The 20,000-nt window shown below is 43.1% G+C and overlaps 1 protein-coding gene across 1 annotated transcript in view; it reads right to left on the bottom strand.

Annotated features, from left to right (window-relative positions):
• Positions 1 to 20,000, bottom strand: part of acanb (aggrecan b) — a 25,482-nt gene that overhangs the window by 2,107 nt on the left and 3,375 nt on the right. Inside the window, exons 2-19 of the mRNA XM_084060948.1 lie at positions 14,409 to 14,487; positions 13,490 to 13,873; positions 12,486 to 12,660; positions 11,838 to 11,965; positions 10,730 to 11,023; positions 9,499 to 9,735; positions 8,897 to 9,071; positions 8,531 to 8,658; positions 8,081 to 8,374; positions 7,607 to 7,708; positions 7,083 to 7,202; positions 5,750 to 6,991; positions 4,672 to 4,785; positions 4,382 to 4,540; positions 3,982 to 4,064; positions 2,964 to 3,108; positions 1,942 to 2,124; positions 1 to 1,507 (exon numbers count right to left, since the gene is read on the bottom strand). The exon at positions 1 to 1,507 is cut by the window's left edge and continues 2,107 nt beyond it. Coding sequence (XP_083917074.1) covers positions 1,422 to 1,507; positions 1,942 to 2,124; positions 2,964 to 3,108; positions 3,982 to 4,064; positions 4,382 to 4,540; positions 4,672 to 4,785; positions 5,750 to 6,991; positions 7,083 to 7,202; positions 7,607 to 7,708; positions 8,081 to 8,374; positions 8,531 to 8,658; positions 8,897 to 9,071; positions 9,499 to 9,735; positions 10,730 to 11,023; positions 11,838 to 11,965; positions 12,486 to 12,660; positions 13,490 to 13,873; positions 14,409 to 14,481 — 4,122 coding nt within the window. The 5' untranslated portion in view covers positions 14,482 to 14,487 and the 3' untranslated portion in view covers positions 1 to 1,421. The remainder of the gene's footprint in view (positions 1,508 to 1,941; positions 2,125 to 2,963; positions 3,109 to 3,981; positions 4,065 to 4,381; positions 4,541 to 4,671; positions 4,786 to 5,749; positions 6,992 to 7,082; positions 7,203 to 7,606; positions 7,709 to 8,080; positions 8,375 to 8,530; positions 8,659 to 8,896; positions 9,072 to 9,498; positions 9,736 to 10,729; positions 11,024 to 11,837; positions 11,966 to 12,485; positions 12,661 to 13,489; positions 13,874 to 14,408; positions 14,488 to 20,000) is intronic.

Below are 20,000 nucleotides of genomic sequence, written 5' to 3'. Positions count from 1 at the left end.
GCCCTGTAAATAGACCTCTAGGTCTGTTGCAGCCCAGTAAGGTGTGTCCACCAGGAACCTTTTTAGCGCCAGCTTTTTTATGTAATACATAGTCCACGCTGTTGTTCCCAAGTTTTTATCGCCCAGATTAATTAAAACGTTAGAAATATATTAACTTTTAGCAAAAGAGTATTGCACTACATGCAGATTTCCAATAGTCACATAGCGACAGTGGTCGCCTTAAGGAGACTAGTGCTTCCTTCTGGCCTCTCTGTCGTGCTGTTGGCTTTAAAACAGATACCTGGTGGACACAGGAGCTATGTTGCTACATGTCAGATACTGACCTGGGCTGAAGGTTTTTTAAGGTGCGCTGGATTTATTATGCTAAGCACAAAAGGACCTAAAACCAGAGAGCCCCCAAAGTGCACAAGTGCTAACTCTTTCAGCCCAGGTCTGTTTCAATGGCTTTATATCTAACTTGGATTTGTGTTCATCGTTAGCTTAGAGAGCCCAATGAATCCATCAAGTTGAATACTGTGTTGGTCCGTTCGGTCTGTTATACACAGAGGTAACTATACTCTAAAACTAGAAAGAAAAAAAATACTAACAAACACATAAAACTAGAAAAATAATCTAGAAATTATGGAAAAAATCTATGAAACAATGTGCTTGACTTCAGAGTATCCAGCTGCAATTCCAAACACTTTTTTTCCCTTTTCTTCAGTTTTGGATTTTGAAATGCCACTCTCATACTTTATTGGGAGGAATTATTAAAATGATATGACATTATTGTATCTCAACATTATGCAATGTTTGCGCCAACTGGTACAATTTTGTCCTCATCCCTTTATGTGAGAATTTCACATCTTTTTCTTTTTTTTAAATGTATCTTCAACCTCCTCCCCAGCGGGGGCAGTAGGGGAGCACAAAGGTGGGTTTTTGGGTACATAGAATATGGAAAAGGAAGTTGCTATGCCCTGAAGATTTGGTAAAAGTCTCCAGGCTCTTCTGTTAGGTATGTATATTTGTATGTGAGCTACTTAATGTCAAATGTGTAAATACTGGCAGAAGGTTTGTTATTGACATAAATAAAGAGAGACTTGAATTTTTACCTTAGCATTATGAGGGTCAACAGGTAGCAAATGAAAACTTGTGTGACAAATTATATCCAACTAGAATAGCGGAACTAAATTATAAAGTATAAATTACAAAATCACACAAAAGTCCCTTAATGGCACAGGGTGACATTCAAAGATCCAAAACTGTCAGCCAGCCAGGCAGTCAGTCAGTCGGTCGGACTATCACGTCTAAATGTGCTTTAGTGTTTCTATATACAGTACATAGAGGGAATGGTATCTTTTTGGTCAGACTTTAGCATTGGTGTCCTTGTTTCTTTACAGGACAGGTCCTGTGTGGGTGTGTGCTGTGTCTTCCTGCCATGCTCAGAGCACCTTCCTCCATGTTTGACTGCTGCGTTTACTTCGGCTTCTCAGGGACCGTTTGTGTAACTTGTTGCTAGCATCACCAGCTGAGGAGGGGAAACAGACGCATGCTGATGATGTCACGGTAAAGTACCCCATGAACAGTGTGAACTCAGGCAGTCTGGGCCATGGGATATAAGCCCATAACGTTTTATGTCATGAGTTAACTTAACCGTTTGGGTGTGGCTTCCATATTATTTTAATTTGGCACTCAAAGTGGCACATACCAGCTGCGCCGACCTATAAAGTCTTGCCAAAGATGGCAAAGCTACAAAATAAACAAAATGAATGCCAACAGAGACTAGTAAAATAGAGCATTGTTTTTCAATATATTATCTACACTAATTATGAGTTAGGGCCTCTTTGTACAGGACCTCAAGTAGCTCTTTCAATGTCCTAACATAATTCACTGTCCTCTAAACAAACGTGAAAAAAAGCATTTCCGAGCATTTCCATTTTTTTTTCTCCATTCAGAACTCACCTCCTATACATTCCACCTGTGGCTCCTCCCACTCTCCGTTGGGAAGACAGCGTATGACAGGTAGGTGGCGCTGTGTATATCCAGGATCACACTGGTAGCGTACTATGGCGTTGACTGGGTAGTGTTCTCTCCTGCCACCCATAGGCCTGGCATGCTCTACCCCCGGAGCCACCTGGCACATGACTGACAGAAAAAAAAAATCTAAAACATTAGCTGGTTGTTCACAGAGAAAGAAGCAGAAAACGACAGACACAATGAACAAACAAGATAATATGAATTTCCACTCACTACTCAGTCTTGTTTCATTCATTGTTTTGGCATTGTAGTGACAACTTTGGCATGTGGCATTTTATATGTGCATGCGTGTGCATAATTTTTTCAAAATATGTTTATTTCTTTTTTCAATGGACATACGAAATACAAACATATAAACAAACAAACAATAAATAATAAAACAACAAAACAGCTCAGACACAACATTCATAAAATAAAGTGTATAAAGATAAAGCAAGAACATGATCAAAGGGAACACCTCCCGTTAAATTGTTTCTTTAATGTACTGTAATGTACTGTATGCAATGGTGGAAAAAGTACTCAGATATTTTACTTAAGTAAAAGTATCAATACTGCAATATAGAAATACTCTGTTACAAGTAAAAGTCCGGAATTAAAAATGTACTTGAGTAAAAGTACAAATGTATTGGTATCAAAATGTACTTAAAGTACCAAAAGTAAAAGTACTAAAATGTTTGAAAATAGCAGATCTACAAGCTCACAATGCGTCGCGATGCGACACGTTGTGAGCTTGTAGATCGGCTATTTTCAAATAGCCGAGGTATAAAATAGGGCTAAAGTGGTGTATGTTTTATAATGTAATAATTTGCATCTGCAAAGTTTGCATCTGCAAAATTTGCATCTGCAAAGTAACTAGTAACTTAAGTTTTCAAATAATTGTAGTCGAGTAAAAGTACAATATTTGCCCCTGAGATTGACTGACTGTATGTACTCATTTTGGCACCTACCAGGGCCGCTCTTGCAGGTGAAGGGTAGATGGTAGTTGCAGGGCACGTCGTTCCACATTCCTCCTTCATGCCAGATCATCACCACACAGTCCTCACCAGAGTTAAAATAGTTGTCTGGCTGGTTGGGTCTCCAGTTCTCAAAGGCCTGAATACAACACAAATGTTTGAAGAATTGATGTTGTTATTTATTTCTCTAAACGTAGTCATTAAGCCAATTCCCGGATCCCCCCATTATGTATAGTCCCTTGTCACTGCTGACCCCTATAGTTGGTCTTAACCACTTCTTAAACCCTCTCTAGACTTTGTAAACTGGACCTGAATTGGATCTGTACGTGGCCCGCTTTTCCACACAAGCTCACAAGCTTGTAAATCAACACTTTTTGGCTAATGTTACCCCCAGAATATGGATGCTGGGTTTCAGGTGGTTAAGGAACATGTCTGTAGACAACCACGTGTCTCCTCCAATACACATGGACTCACCAACCACTTCTTTTCACCTGATAGTGTAGAGTTTCACCAGGAGGACGCATGCAGAGGTACATACTATCCCTCCCATCCACGGCCCACTGAACAGGTGGGTTGGTCACAGCCGTGACCAACCTGTCGCTAGTGCAGCCAGACAGACCACCCTCCCCACCTAGCTTCCCTCCCTGTGGCTTCCCACCCGCAGACATGGCCATTGTGTTTCCACCCAGTTTGCATGGTGGTGTGCAGGAACTTAACTGCTGCGACACCCAGACACCCCAAGAATTTATGTTTTTTAGTGCATTTATGTTTCATTTGAGATCATGAAGGAAAGTGAGAGAGAGAAATAAAGAACAGCACAACAGACAGAGACAGAGAAAGATAGTGTGTAATACTTTTGAAACCGAGAGAAAGAGAGTCAAGAGAGAGAAAATGACATAGTCAAGACCCTGTCACAATGACTCAACACATGTGACTGACAGGAAGCTCCTGAACGCACAATGTTTAAAGTCATGAACATATTGAGAACTTCAAGGCTATAACTATAACTCACCAGAGAGCTTCCATCTGTCCATTTGAACTGGTTCTGTACGTCCCTGTCATTCAGTCCTATCCACTGATAGTCCTGAGAATTGGCTAACACACACACACGCGCACACACACACACACACACACACACACACACACACACACACACACACACACACACACACACACACACACACACACACACACACACACACACACACACACACACACACACACACACACACACACACACACACACACACACACACACACAGCAGGTGTTTAGCACATGTTTCAGTGATCAAGTGATCATGACAGGTAAATATTCTCCCAGCAAAGATATTTGGCACGTCATTTTACTGAGCTTTAAGATACGTGCTCAAACAGACGCACACACGCACGCACAAACACATTAGTGTACTTACAGTTGACAAACTGCTGTTCCTCCTGTGAGTTGATGCTGACCAGGTGAGAGTTGAGTTCCTGGCAGCGTTGTTCAGCATCAAACCAGGTGTCTCTTTCAGCAAAGTGCAGATAGCAGCTACCCATGAACTCCAGCCAGCCATCAGGACAGCCCTGCACCACTACACATAGACACAAACACGCACGCACACGCGCACACACGCGCACAGACACAATTTGTTTTCTCATCACCTTTGCCATTTGGTTGAAATGGCGTTTCAATAGGTTGTGTAATGGGTTTTTGGTGATGTACCTGTGGTGCAGTCTTGTCCTGTGTAGCCATGTGGACATTCACACACAGCCAGGCCATCCTGCACTGAGCATCTTCCTGCTCCGCAGGGGTTTGGATCACATGGGTCTACAGAGGCTGAGGGCGACACACAGAGTGAAGGGGAGGTTCATGTTATTGTTACATTGGTTGTCTACCCAGTAAAATCATCAGTGTTATGCCTAATTTATGCTCCGTCGCACGGCAGTGTTGCACGCTGGCGGAGCATGATTCAGACTTTAACCACATAAACCCCTCCCTGTTCTGGCCATGTCTTAATAGGCAAACATTCGGCAAAGATAGAGGAACATTCTGCAAAAATAGGTAAACATTTGGCGAAAATTGCCGATCTACAAGCTCACAGCCTGTGGCACTGCGACACGTTTTGGGCTTGTAAATGGGTTATTTTATCTATTTGATGTACTACAAAATATATAGCATTAAAGTGTTTAATTTATCCATTTGTAACTCAGAGATTTTTACACTCTAACAGTTAATTAACCCCCTTATTTACAGTGTATAAGTCTATATTGAGTTAATAAAATATATACAATATTTGTATTTCTATAACATGAACAAAAAACTGAAAAAACTAAAAGTAAAAACTAAACTGCCATTTTAACACTGTAGCCAGAGATGTCATAGGGATATCTAGCCTGGAGCTGCTCCATTGATTGTGAACAGGACAATTTGGATTAATGTGTTTTTTTGTTTGAGCATTTGTACCCAAGTCTGTTATTCTAAAACACTGCTGAAGAGTGCTGATCCAGGGTCAGGGTTCACTGAGGCTAATGTCACATTTGCCAATGACCTTTTCATGTTTTTTTAGTTGATTCTCATGGAGCTCCCATGTATGAATTGGTCATCAATTAGTAAGTAATTAGTGTCTAATCAGTAATAAAATCTGAACAACCTGAGGGTACACAACTCATTTAAAGGTTCTGTAAGTGACGTGTTTTTTTGTTATAAATAAAATAAGTGTTAAATAGCTCTATATTCCCATAGTAATCATTGCTATAGATTTTGCTGGCAGATAACAGACAACATAATTTAAACCACATACCATCAACTACAGCTGGCTCCTCCACAACAGAGGGGGTCACTAGCGAGAATGATGGTGCGGTGGTGGGGCTGGTGTAAGCTCCCGCGTGCAGGGTCGTCGCAGAAATCTCCTCTGTGGTCCCGGCCCATCCTTCCTGTTCCTGTTTTGGCTCCGCCTCCAACTCCACCTCCTCGTGACCCGTTTGGCCGAGGTTAGCGAGGTATTCTGAATAAGAGACGGTTGAGCCAGGAGGTAAAGCCACAGACAGGCCTTCAGGGGTGTGTTCACCCTGAGACAACCCACTGGCTGAAGAAAGGTGATACTGCTGCTGCTGCTGCTGCTGCTGCTGGTCCCAAGTAGTGCTGCTACCGGCACCACTTATGAACCCGGACGCACTTCCTGAGCCGCTGACCTCCACCACCCCGCGGCCGTGCTGTGGGTGCTGATGAACAGGTGGTCGAATGGTCACCTCCATCATCCCGTCGTCGGTGATGTAGATGACATCCCCGCGAGGCTGGGAAGCATCACCAGATGCACTGACACTGGGGAAACCAGACGGGAGACCGCTGGGGAATGTTGACGGGAATCCCGACCCGGATCCGAAGGGGCGATAGCCGGATACTTCCTGCTCACCGGAGGGGTGTTCCGTTAGATCAACAAGACCCTGGTCAACAAATGACACACCGGGAAGTCCAGAACCAGTGGTGGATATACCAGTAACATCCCCACTGTACAACCCGCTAACTCCTGATCCGGAAACCCCGCTGAAATCTACCCCCCCTCGGCCAATCTCCTGTTGCGTGGGATGAGCTTTGGAGATTTCCACCATCTGCCCGTCCACCATGATGACAGTTGTGTCCTCGCCGCTCACGTCTCCGCTTCCAGTGGTGGAACCCAAATCTGGATGTGGATGCAGTCCACTGAAGTCAGGGTGGAATCTGTCCACCTCTAGACCAGACCCAGAGGCTGATCCAAGTCCACCAACTCCAGATTCAACCTCTCTGCTGGGGTAAACGGTGTCTATGCTTCCCTCACCAGCCTCCTGGGGGCCTCCGTGGGTGGATCCCTCTCCAGAATCAATCTCATCCCCACGGCCGCTGAAGGTGATAGACACAGACCCATCGCCACTGGTACCAGACACGCCGGACACCCCAGACCCATCCCCACTAGGACCAACCATAACACCGCTGCCGCTGGTGGAGACCTCGGTTGAACCAGACTCAGACACGTCCACAGGCACCACCGGAGGTACGATGGGGCTCACTAGAGAACACACAGGAAGAAGAGAATATCGTCATCACAAAAATTGATCTTTTTTGTTTGCAACTGTTCTTGGTTTGGTTTGCAATCTTACCAGGAGTAAGGTGGTGGTGTGTTGTGCTGGTTGTCTGATTGATGATGACCTCCTTTATCACTACAGTCACATTCACTGTAGTCTCATTCTGAATCTGAACTGGAGCTATAGTGGGCATAACTGGGAAAACAAAACAAAAAACAGTTCCACTTCACTGAGACAACCAGTTAACATCACTGTCAGTCCTTCTACAGGATTTCAGGAAACAACGTACAAGAGAATTTGTGATGTTGTTAAATAAAACATCAGTTAAAGTTCATTATAGCAACAGCAATGACAATGGTAGTAGTAATAGTAGTAATAATAATAACAATAACGATAATAATAATATAGGCTATTTGTACACTTTTGTCAAACTGCAACTTTGACCATTATGACAAGAAAAAAGTGTGTATTTTGATCATTCTTCATGATGAAGTATAGAAATCAAGGACTGTGTTGTATAGTAATGACAAAAGTATGGTTTTAGTTAAAACATTAGGATATACCCTAGAACAAGTTTGTGTGTACAGTAGAAGTCTTACTTGGAATCATTTGGTCGGTTATAATGGTCTTCTTGGTTATAACTTCTTCCACAACAACAGTCGCTACTGTTTCATTTTCAAGCACAACAACGGGGGTCTCAGCTGAGGAAATGTAAAACCATCATCATTTTCAGCAAAAGGTTAGGTTTCAAATTAATTCTGCCACAATTAGCCAATTTACCCTGTTAAAACATAATGTGAGATTCCTGTGCAATACAACTGCTGAATATACAGTATTAACTGCAATTTATAATGAGTGTAAATTGTACAAATTGAGTGTAACATTTTGTATACCTTACATTTCTCTAGTCAAATGTACAGTAATGCATTGAGAAAATCTACTGTATGAGACAGAATCAGCATCCAATTTATTTTGAAGTAAGTTTGCACATACTGCATAGGAATTTGACTGTCAAACTCGATTGAAGTGGGGAAATAAGTGGGATGGGCTATGTCTGCTTAAGGTTTCCCTACCTCTGACACAGTAGGCATCGTAGCGAGAGTGTTGGTCGGGGTATCCAGTCCGGTTAGGGAAGGCGTAGATGGTATGCACCCCGGCCCGGCCTCCTCCACAGTGAGCCCGGGGGTTGGTGATTGGGTAGCGGACACTATGGTCCAACAGCCAGCCAGGACGACACTTGTCCAGTCCCTGGTTCCAGGCTGCATACAGCTCTCCGCTCGTAGCCAGCGTGGTGTTGAGTTTCTGGCAGTGCTGCACAGCCTCCTCGTAGGAGAAGCTGTCGTAGTCGCTGGTGTAGAACACCTCACCTGGGGGACGAGAGATCTATCGATAATACATTTCTAACCAAGGAATTGGTTAGTAAGTTGTAGCCTACTGTCTTTCTCTTGTCTCAGTCTTCTTGCAACACTGTCGTTTGGACAGCAGATTTGTGCATCTGCAGCTATTGTGTTGATGTCTCTCACCTCGGAGACGATCGACGTAGCAGAAGACATCGTAGCGTTCAGTGGCAGGTCTCAGGCCATAGGACCTCACACCTGGTAGGAGGTCCAGATTACCTGAACACCTGTCTCTGGGAGACACTATGGGATACCTGGACACAGAACAGAAAATGGGTTTCTTGGCTCTATATTGGTTTAATCGAGACACACTTTAGGTGTCAGTTCCAAAGACCAGTTTGAAATCGCCACTCTTATAGACCATAACCACGTAAACCCTGTATACATTATCGCACATCAAATAGCTGAATGTTTGCCTATTTCTGCAGAAAGTTTGCCTATTATGACATGCCAAGAATAGGGAAGCTGTGGTCAATACCACATATGTCTCACCTGACAGTCTGGTCTCTGAGCCAGCCTGCATCACAGTGGTGCAGACCCTTCTCATAGGCAGCCTGGAGCTGCTGGCCGCTGGCTATGACAGCTCCTACTCGCTGACACGCGAGCTGGGCCTCCGGGAAGGTCAGGGCATACCGTCCAGTGATAGACCTGTAGTGGAACACCACTCCTGGGGGCAGGAAGGAGGGGGGGGGGGGGGGGGGGGGGGCGTTTGGACAAGAGAGGAAGAAGGAGGAACAGTGGAGATGGAGAAAGAACAGGAGAGATGGAGGGACAATGAAAGAGTGGAATGGAAAACAATGAGAGACAGAAAGGGATGGGGAAAGCGTAAATGTAAAGAAAACAACAACAATGGAATTAAGTTTTGATTTTGGCTTTAGAAATGAGTTGCAATTAAATTTAACATCACCCCTTCTATTATAAATTATATAAATCAATTTCATATCATTTTATAGTGAGAACTGTAGCACTTTACATAACAAAATGTGTGCACATTTTAATTTATCCCTGTTGTTTTATTCATGGGCAGCAACAACAAAAATGCATTCCATGCATTCCATTCTTTATAACATGAATCTAAGTAACCATTCACTGACCAGTAGCAGCCATAGCAGTGTCCAAGTGTCTTAGGTCCAGTCCTACTATCACTTTGCCAGATGTGTCGGTGACACTGGGGGGGACAGGCAGAGGGGAGAGGGTTGCCAGTTCTCCATGGGCCTCCTCCTCCTTTCTCCCAGGTGTGGTGAGGTGGTCTGGGTAGCCCACGGGCGCAGGGGTGATGCGGATGATGTCAGGGAAGGGTGTGGTTAGCACCGGTCCAACAACCTCACCTTCTGTTGGAGACAGCACATTATCATTATTCTACTGTATGGAAGGATCAGTGTGCATTGTACCATGATGTTTTATCTGTTTATTATTAGCTCACAACTATTTTCGCTATTTTTGAAAATAGGGCATAAGTGTTTAGGCAAGACCACCGCATATGGATGCATAATACAGCCTTCAGTTATGCTAACAATGCCTTTGACCTATGATATTAGGCACAGAATGCTTGAATCCCTGAATGAATTAAGCCTTGCCGAGCCATGTTGCCCATAGGGCAGGAGCCTATATCTCCTGTTTCTGTAACATGGATGTACGGCGGCTTAATGTTCAAGTACACCCACTGGACATGACGCTAGTATGTCACAGGGACTTACTCCCAATCCAACCCTTGATGCTGAGTGCCAAGCAGGGAGGCATGGGGTCCCATTTTTTTGTCTTTGGTATGACCTGGCCAGGAAATCAACCCGACCTCCCAATCTCAGGGCGGACACTCTAACCACAAGGCCACTGAGCTGGTGGAAGCTATGTATGAAGTTTCACTCAAATCGGAGCCCAAATGATTAGAGTGATGAGAATATTTTTCTACTCAAACTGTTTGCAGTATGATAACAATGACCTTGACCTTTGACCTTGAACTCAGGCACAGAATCCTGTAATGCAAATTTCAGAAATGATACGTTGCCTGCGAGTTAGTTCAGGCAGCATACACTCGAGAGGTTTCTATGTGGCTGTATACAGCGTCATGCAAGAACGCCAAGCTAAAATATTACATCCACACTTGTATTCTCACTCTATATATTTGTTAAATATATATTCGGTCTATAATATTGGTTCAATCTATTCGTGAGTTATCTGACTGAAATAATGGGAAATGCGGTCATAAGGACCTACCAGTGACTTTTAGTGTCTTGTTTTTTGTCTTGATGGCCCTAACTTCCCAATTGTATTGATGGTGCATTATGTGGGTTGCGGTCCTTCAACCATGAACTCTAAAAGAGTTACCTTGATAACACACTGCGTCATAGCGTGAGTCAGGGTAGGGGTATCCTGTCTGGTTGGGGTGCAGGTAGACGGTTCTCACTCCCAGCAGCCCTCCTCCACACTGGGGCCTGGCAATGTTGATGGGGTAGCGAACACTCCGGTCACCCAGCCAGCCGGCACTGCACACATCCATGCCAGCCTGCCACGCCAGGTACAGCTCTCCAGTTGTGGCCAAACGTCCGCCCAATTTGCCACACTGGTCTCCGGCTTCGTAGAAGGTGAACTTCTCTACCGACGTGGAGTAGAAGACCCTGCCTGGGAGGACAGAGAGGAGGGTTTGGGTTACGTTTTTATGGTTAAATGTTTTCAATAGAGCATGGTAGGGGAGAGGGAAGGAACGAAAAGCGAGACCCGGTCTGTGATTTGATTGAATCAGTAGATTGAATCACTAACACAGGTGTGTTTCTACAAATTGAGACTCAAGCTTTATCAAGCCTTGATTGAATAAAATATGTAAGTTTATGGTGGGTTTCAAATGACCAGGTGCCAAACTCAATGGATATAGTTTACCACATATTATATATCTCTGCTGTCGGGCAGAAATCAGCTCCAAAACTCCAAAATGTTAATTTTTCAGGAAATGAAAAAAACAAAACAAAAAGTAGAGTTAGTAGGTTTTGTCCATCATTGATAAAAACAGCTGAATGGACCTCCAAGCTCACAATGAGGTTGGAGGTCAAAAAGGGGTGGAGCCTGGAGTCAGCAAAACCAGCTAACTCCACCTCCTTTGGTGGAGTTAGCTGGTTTAACAGTCAGTTTGAGGATCTCATGGAGTTAGCTGGTTTTGTCAGAAGTGCTTTTTAATACTTTTCATTGGTTCAATATTTGTTTTACCAACGCACAGACGTAAAGGGTGTTCAATAGCACTGATTTATGGGAAAACATGCAAAAGCGTCAAAATGGAGTTAGCTGGTTTCTGCCCGACAGCAACGATATGATACCATACTTTTATATGACAGTTTTATATACTTTTATACAACTATATGACAGTTTGAATTATCCTGATGATGTAGTCCCCATATATCTGGCGCAAATACAAAGTGTTCCCAGCACAGTCAGTGGTGTGTACCTGATATCTTCTCAGCAAAACAGTACACATCATAGGTCTCATTAGCATCTCTGACTCCATAGGTTCTCACTCCAGGGAATCCCTCTTTGTCTCCAAAGCAACCATCCCGGGGTTCGTGGATGGGGTACCTGCAGTGAAACACACAGCAGGCGTCAATCAATGAACTGACATTTGTAGGCGAGGCAAGAACATGTATATCTTTGATTGTGTGTGATATGTTAACGTCAAGCCTGAACATCTGCCTTCAGACACGTTGAATGTATGCAGACATGACAAGCCTCAGACAAAGTTATATTTCTGCTACATTTCCAAAGCAAAATACCCACTGAAGGATAATAAATAGTTCAATGACGGCAGTGTTTTTGGGGGGAGATCAACATTTAGTCATCCCCTTAAATACAGATGGAAATGTCATCACACTAACTTTTTCCATTTCCACTTTTAGACGTGTTGTAAATATTTTACAAGCCTCTCTATTTACAGGTTTATATAAATATTTAATATTGTGCAATAGGTCTAAAGTAGCTGGACAAAAACATGAATACATAGTGAATGAATAATAATGCAAGAATAATGTGCAGTTTTTTCCATCACATTTTGACTTTGTGTGGCGTCCAGAAGAACTGGTGAAGTCTTTAAGTCTTATACCTGACGGTCTGGTCAGACAACCAGCCAGCGTCACACTGATGAAAGCCGTCGTCATAAGCAGCCTGGAGCTGAAGAGGGGTGGCGATGGAAGCACTGTTCTGAATACACGCTGCCTTGGCTTTCTCAAAGGTCAGGGTATAACGGGTAGAGATTGCTCTGTAATGGAACACAATACCTGGGAGGGAGGGAGGGCGAGAGAGAGAGATAGAGAGGTAGTGAGAGGGGGCATAGAAAGAGAGAGAGGTGAGAGAGGAGAGAAGTGTGTATAGCATGCATTAATTAATGCAACAGACCTGTTGACCTTCAGGTCATACATCTGCTCTCAAATACTACTCGCTAGAACACTAACGATGAAAATAGTCACATCATCACTATAACGTTGGACCAGCTTCGAATGCTATCAATGCATTGAATGGGACATTATCACGTTTTATCAGACCATTGAATGGGCGAAGCAGGCGACATACTTACCTACCCACGATTTATCAGACCATTCATTGGGGCGTAATCAGGAGATACTGACGTACTCGGAGGCAGAGCAGTCCTCACAACATGATTTACATAACTCGGACGGCGCTGAGTAGGCTCAAGCAAACGTCGCAACGTTCGGCACGACAACTCGCTCGCTTTAACTCGCTCGGTGGTGCCTCACGTGGCTCCAGTTCGCTTGAGACTGCGTGCCTCCGACATGGTCAGAAACCGAAACGTAATTTTATACAAGTCATCTCCGTCGGTAGGTCAGTGTGTCCTGATAACACCCAATGAATGGTCTGATAAATCGCGGGTAGGTCAGTATGTTGCCTACTTTGCCCATTCAATGGTCTGATAAAACGTGATAATGTCCCATTGAATGCATTGATACTCAAGAACCCGGCCACCTCAGACATCAGCAACATTATGAAAATCACATAATTACAATTGTTCGGGTGAAATTCACCCATGGTTAGTGTTCTAGGGTTAAATACATTTTAAATGTAAAACCAATGTGAACTTTAGTGATGTACCTTGAACCTGAATGTCCACAGAGTCATAGTTGTCCTCGATGCCCTGCATCACCTCACAGCGGTACGTTCCAGAGTCTTTGGACCGTAGCTCCATGATCTCCACGGTGGCATCGGTGGGGACCAGCGGGTAGTTGACCATGGTCACGCGGTCCAGGTACTCCGTCTCCACGTGAACTTTGCCGTCCGAGGCCACCAGGATGAGCGTGACCTTGTTCTTGGTGACGTAGGTCCACTTGATGCGGTGGGAGAGCGGGGCGATGGTCGGGGCCCCCGGGTCGTTGACTGTGTTGTCCTGGAAGTAGCAAGGCACGACCACCTTACTGCCCAGCAGGGGGCGGAGGGGCATCTCCATGGGGATACTGACACTCAGTGTACCATCTAGGTCTGGAGGTGGAGAGCCATGGGGGTGTGGGTGTTAGTGGAGATAAATAACAGCTGGTTAGCTGTTTTATTTATTTGTATTACCCCTTTTCCTCCCCAATTTAGTCGTTATGCCAATTGATTCCTCCCCTCACATATTTCAGCCCATAGGAGTACTTGCGGTGACAATTATCACCCTCCCCGCCCGGCTTCCCTACCCTGAAGATGGTGGTAGGCAGGTACTTTACCATTGTGCCATGCCATTGGTTTGCTGTTTTTATATTAATATGAGAATACATGTTTTTTACTTTATACATACGTATGTTGCAAACAGCATACTGTTTATGGCAGCTGCTCCTGATATTGCCAACTTTTTTTGTCAAAATGTTCTTTATTGTATATTCTCAGTATTGTGAATAACCTTGAGCTGCATTCTACTCTGTGTATGAAAGGTCCGATGCTAATGAATTGGTTATAAGAACAGCTTGAGTAAACAGAGAGAGACTCTAGAATTCTTTACAATCTGTCTGGTTACCTGGTAACAGTGTAACAAACTCACCGTCATGGTCTTCAAATGAGATGGTAGCCGTGATGAAGGGCAGACACACACACAGTAGAAGGAGGGGGGTCATGGTTTCCTAGGAACAGAACAAATTTAACAGTTGTGAAGATTACATTTAATGATTTTATTTAATCAGATTATATTAAAACAGATGAGTGTTTATTTATAAATCTTTGCAAAGTCAACAGTCTGTTGCTAGATGTGTGGAACCCTTCAATTCATGCACCATCAGCAAATTTAAAACAATAATACTAATGTAAAAAAAACTAACTCATGGACATATTTATAGGATAGCCGTGTATTTAAACTTGACATTAGACTCTGTTTCCAAGCAACCTGCTTTCTAATCAGCATGATGAAATCATACAATGCAGCAGCATTGTCTGAAGGGAGCCAAACAAAAAATAGGTTTTACTCTTACAGTATGTACCTGTACACAAGATGTAACAATAAAGCACAACCTTGAACCTTGAACCTTGAGTCAAAGTATAGCTCTCTGGTCAAATACTACTACTCAACTACAAGTGAAAGTTGTCCAGTCAAATATTTACTTGAGCTGCATTACTGGAGTACTTGTAAGTATTCAAAAGTAAAAAATAATTCCAGAAGTCTTTTTAAAATCAATGCATTGCTGTATAAAACAATTCCCCCCAAAAATAATGTGTTACCAGATGACTCCACTACATCTAGAAATGTCAGAAAAGTACAATATTTGTCTTTTAAATATAGTGGAGGGAATGTCATTAGATTCCAAAAAACAAATACTCAAGTAAGCACAGATACTCACAAAATGTACTTAAATACAGTACTCAAGTAAATGTAGCCTACTTCATCATTACTGTCTATCACTGGTCTACACTACAGCACAATGACAAAGCAAAGCAAAGCAAAGTTTGTTGTTTACCCAGGGTGTCGGACTAAGCACGAAGCTTGTTTCCAGCCGGACCCTGCATGGAAGCCTTGCTCAAGGGCTATTCAGACATAACCATAGATAGAAACCACACACATAATGGATCTAAAAAGTCCCATTGTGGTGAAAAACAATTAAACTAAAGTTATTTAAACTCTCTTTACAAGAGACGCTTTGCCGTTTTATATGAATGAATGGTTCTATAAATAGCAGAAATCAATCGGAATTAAATGGTGTATTTTATTCAGAGCTGAGCTGAATAACTCTCATACATAGCTATGGGGTTTTCCCCATAGTGGTCATGTAAGCTAATAGTCATAGTGTATATTATTCAGGATGTACAGTAGATTAGCTGTTCAGGGCCCTTTAAACACCTTCCATTGACAAACATGGAAATATATGATGTCAAAAGTCTCTAAGCCATTTGGAAATACTAGACATGGTCAGTGAATGGAACCCTCTTTCTGTGTGCTGGCAGAGGAAACATTTTCACATTGGTACTTAAACTGATTTATCATCACGGGCAAAAGAAAGAAGTACGACTCATTCACCCAAACTCTGTTTTCATTTGTCTTGTGAAGATCTGTGAAGAGTGGAAATAAGAAGTGGAGACAAATGGCCCTGTGTGTGTGTGTGTGTGTGTGTGTGTGTGTGTGTGTGTGTGTGTGTGTGTGTGTGTGTGTGTGTGTGTGTGTGTGTGTGTGTGTGTGTGTGTGTGTGTGTGTGTGTGTGTGTGTGTGTGTGTGTGTGTGTGTGTGTGTGTGTGTGTGTGTGTGTGTGTGTGTGTGTGTGTGTGTGTGTGCGTGTGTGTGTGTGTACATACTTTGTTGTCAATGTAAAGTCACCTTTCCCAACATTACAGCTCATTACTAGTTACCAGCAGCAACCTCATCTGAGAGTAGTGTACAGTCACCTTACAGTACAGTACAGTAGAGTCTCCTTACATTAGTCAGTCAGTATACTCATACAGTACCGTATAGTCACCTTACAGTAAAGTCAGTATACAATACAGCACAGTACAGTCACTTTAACGAATAGTCAGTATAGCCATACAGTATAGTCAGTATACCTATACAGTAAAGTACATTATAGTCATGTGATAAGAAGTATAGACATTTACGTAAGATTTAAGAAACATACTGTTGAATAATCTAGGGCACAGTGTAATGGCATGGAATAGGGATCTGTGTAACAAGACTACCATAATCTATTTATTTTTTAAATTTAATTATTTATCCTTTTGGAAATATGTCTTATACACATTGTGACCGGCAGTGGCTCAGGGGTACAGTGCATTGTGAGCGGCAGTGGCTCAGGGGTAGAGTGGCCGGTAGAGTGGCCGAATGGGAACTGCAAGGTTCCCAGTTCGATCCTGGGCTAGGATCTGGGCTGGGTTAGTGTCGAAGTGTCCTTGAGAAAGTCCTAATTGCTGCCGATGAGCAGGTTGGTGCCTTGCATGGTTTCCTCCACCGTGTGTGTGAATGTAATGCACAATCTATGTAAATCGCTTTGGATAAAAGCGCTATATAAATGGACCATTTTCTTTTTCTAAATGCAGCATTTTCAAACACGCTTGATGCAAACGACAATAACAACAATAAAAACAGCAACGACAATACAACATCAACAGCAGCAGCGTGAGGTCTGTTCAGCAGCTCTGGTTCTGTTGGGTCTGGATGATTGTATTGAGGGGTTCTGAATAAAATATAATTCTGATCTTACGGAGAGTAGCCAACAATGAGACTGAATCAGTAAGCCATCTGTGACGTGAGGTGATCTTTTAACCTGCTGTCCTCTGCTAGCTTATTATTGTATTGTAATGCTAGATGAAGCTAAAATGCTTCAAAATGTATTTTTTTTGTTCTACATTTTTATCCCACGATTTTTGTAACCCATTTTTTCACCCACTGCCAATTGCTTAAGCTGTTATCCTGGGGGCTACTCTCCCTCTGCCAGCCTGGGGAGCCCCGAACTGAGCTCATGTTTCCTTCAATGCATGAGGAGTGAGCAGGCCGCTTCTTATCACCTGACAGGGGAGAGTTTCCCCAGTAGGATGTAGCTTGTGGAAGGAACACGTTATTCTAACCAGTTCCTTTCCCCTCCATCAGGCGCCCCAGCTGACCAAGGGGAGGCGGTATAGAGGCCAGGATTACTGCATGTTTTTTGTGAGGGTAACTACCCTAGGGGACACGGGGAGAAAATGCAAACTCCACACAGAAAGGCCCTTTCACCTCAAATGCTTCAGAAGGTTAAAGGTGTTGTAAGAGATATTGTCTTGTTAAAATGAGTGTTAAACAACTCCATGTTCTATATATTTGGAGTCTTAAACATTACTTATAAGCCAGTCACTGTTTGGACTAGACTGACACTTTTCAGTTGAATATTGCTGACACACCCACATCAGGAATACCACAGTGACCGTTTAGGCTCATAATACTCAAGATTCTTTGGTGCTGATGGGTGCTTCCATGGAACTTAGAGAGACTGCGCTGGGCAAGGCAAGTTTATTTGTGTAGCACATTTCACACAAAAGACCAATACAAAGTGCTACATAAGGCATAGAAGGGCATTCAAAGGTGTAAAAACGAATTTGAAGCAAAATAAAGTCTAGAAATAGACACATGAAATAAAAAGGCATAAAATATAGAGACCAAAGTGCAATTATGGTTTTACTACTTATTCTTATAATATCAAGGGCTCCGGGGAGAGGGGGAGAGGGGGAGAGACAGCTGGAGGATAGAGAGACCCTAGTCTTGCATAGTAGATGATCAGCCTACGGATACGTGTGGGAAATCTAAATTCAATGGGCTTGCACAGCAGAGACATCCGGCGCTAACATCCTACACCCACTGCATTTGAAAGCCAATCCTCATACCGTCCCATATGAAGGACCACCTTAAAGTCTTTGCATTGGTTCAGTGATGATGTTTTGTTTTAGCAAATTAATTGAATTTAGATGTCAGCAGACATATCACTATAGGCAGAGATCTGGCTACATGAGACTAGACAGACTCAGTTTCACCTAAAGGCTGACATTGTGCCTGTAGATTGATGGTCTTCCTGGTGCTAAGAGTGGGTGGGGGTAGTTGGGTAATGAAGACAAATAATAATTATTTACTGATAATTTGTACGTTAGTAGTTCCACTACTAATGATTGGTTCTCGTCTGCTCAGGAAAACATGTTTGTGCCCTAAGAAACAATTGAAGTTATCAATGTATTAATATCATTTATATTTGAATCCTCTTAAGTTGCAGGTTGTTCAATCTAAGCAGCCTGATAAACGTATTAACTCCTCTATCAAATATTGTTGTCCACTGGTAAATGATAGAAGTTGTAGTTTATTTCAGTCAGTGAAATCCTGCTTTAGCACCTCAGATTGCAGATCTTACAGGGCACAGAGCCAATTGTGACAGCTATATGATCCGCTACAGTGTCCATCAAAACACGGACAGCTGTCTAAAGGTCAAAGGTTGATTGAGATAAATACCATCTCTCTTATCCAGCGTATAATTTAGTAATTACAATTTACTTACAGTAGTGTGATTACAATGTGCAAGATCAGAGTGAATGGTAGGGATTTTTGCCATTGATGCCATTTGGCATCATTCTAACTGGCAGAATAGCACTGGCAGCTGTTGCATCGCTGATGATATTCACAGCAAATGCATTCTGCCAAGAAAATAAATATTTATACGAATGAGTCATAGACTACATCCTTCCTCCAGATTAACTGGGTGACGGTCACAGCCCCAGCTGGTTTGATGAGATGTAGTTTGACACCCAGGCTGTACAATGAACATGGCTCCTTGTTAGCCTGACCACAGGACGGGAGTTACTACTAAACATGAGAGAGTGGTTCGCAACCTTTTTTGGATCAGGGCCCACATGAAAATCTTGAAAATGCACGCGGCCCACCCATCTGACCACTTAAGTGGTCAGATGGGTGAGCCGTAGACATTTTCAGAGCTGATTTTCAGAGCTGTTTTTTGGTGTTCTGGCTTCTATCAATGGAACTAACATTAAGTTACTATCGGTATCCCAATGACAATTCATTTTTCAAAGTTGTACAGAAACAAACATAACATTAATAACAGTACATTTTGTATTATCATTACAATCTTAGTGTATTGCCAACAATTTGGGGCCCACAGGTTGAGAATCACTGGTGTAATAATGAGCTGAGGTGACAGGCAGGTTAGGAGAAAGACAGTGACCTCAAGTTTAAAGGTTCATGTCAAGTTCATGACAAATGAGCTGACAGAACACCCGTTAAATGTTTGGCTCTGGTTCACTGCTGCTGTTTACTGAACACTATACAACACTACATGTGCTGCTGTGTGCACCCATACTGATACAATAACATGTACTGTACAGTCATGACCCATGCAGTCATAATTGTGCGTTTGTGCGCAATTGCCCATATGTTTGTAGGTGAAGGTGTTTATGTGAGGTGAATTTGTGCACTTTTAAGCTCTGTGTGTGTGTGTGTGTGTGTGTGTGTGTGTGTGTGTGTGTGTGTGTGTGTGTGTGTGTGTGTGTGTGTGTGTGTGTGTGTGTGTGTGTGTGTGTGTGTGTGTGTGTGTGTGTGTGTGTGTGCGTGCGTGCGTGCGTGCGTGCGTGCGTGCGTGCGTGCGTGCGTGCGTGCGTGCGTGCGTGCGTGCGTGCGTGCGTGCGTGTG

Source organism: Gymnoscopelus microlampas (genome assembly GCF_963454915.1).
Source record: "Gymnoscopelus microlampas genome assembly, chromosome: 6".
NCBI lineage: Eukaryota > Metazoa > Chordata > Actinopteri > Myctophiformes > Myctophidae > Gymnoscopelus > Gymnoscopelus microlampas.
This window is presented reverse-complemented; position numbering and strand designations above follow the sequence as displayed.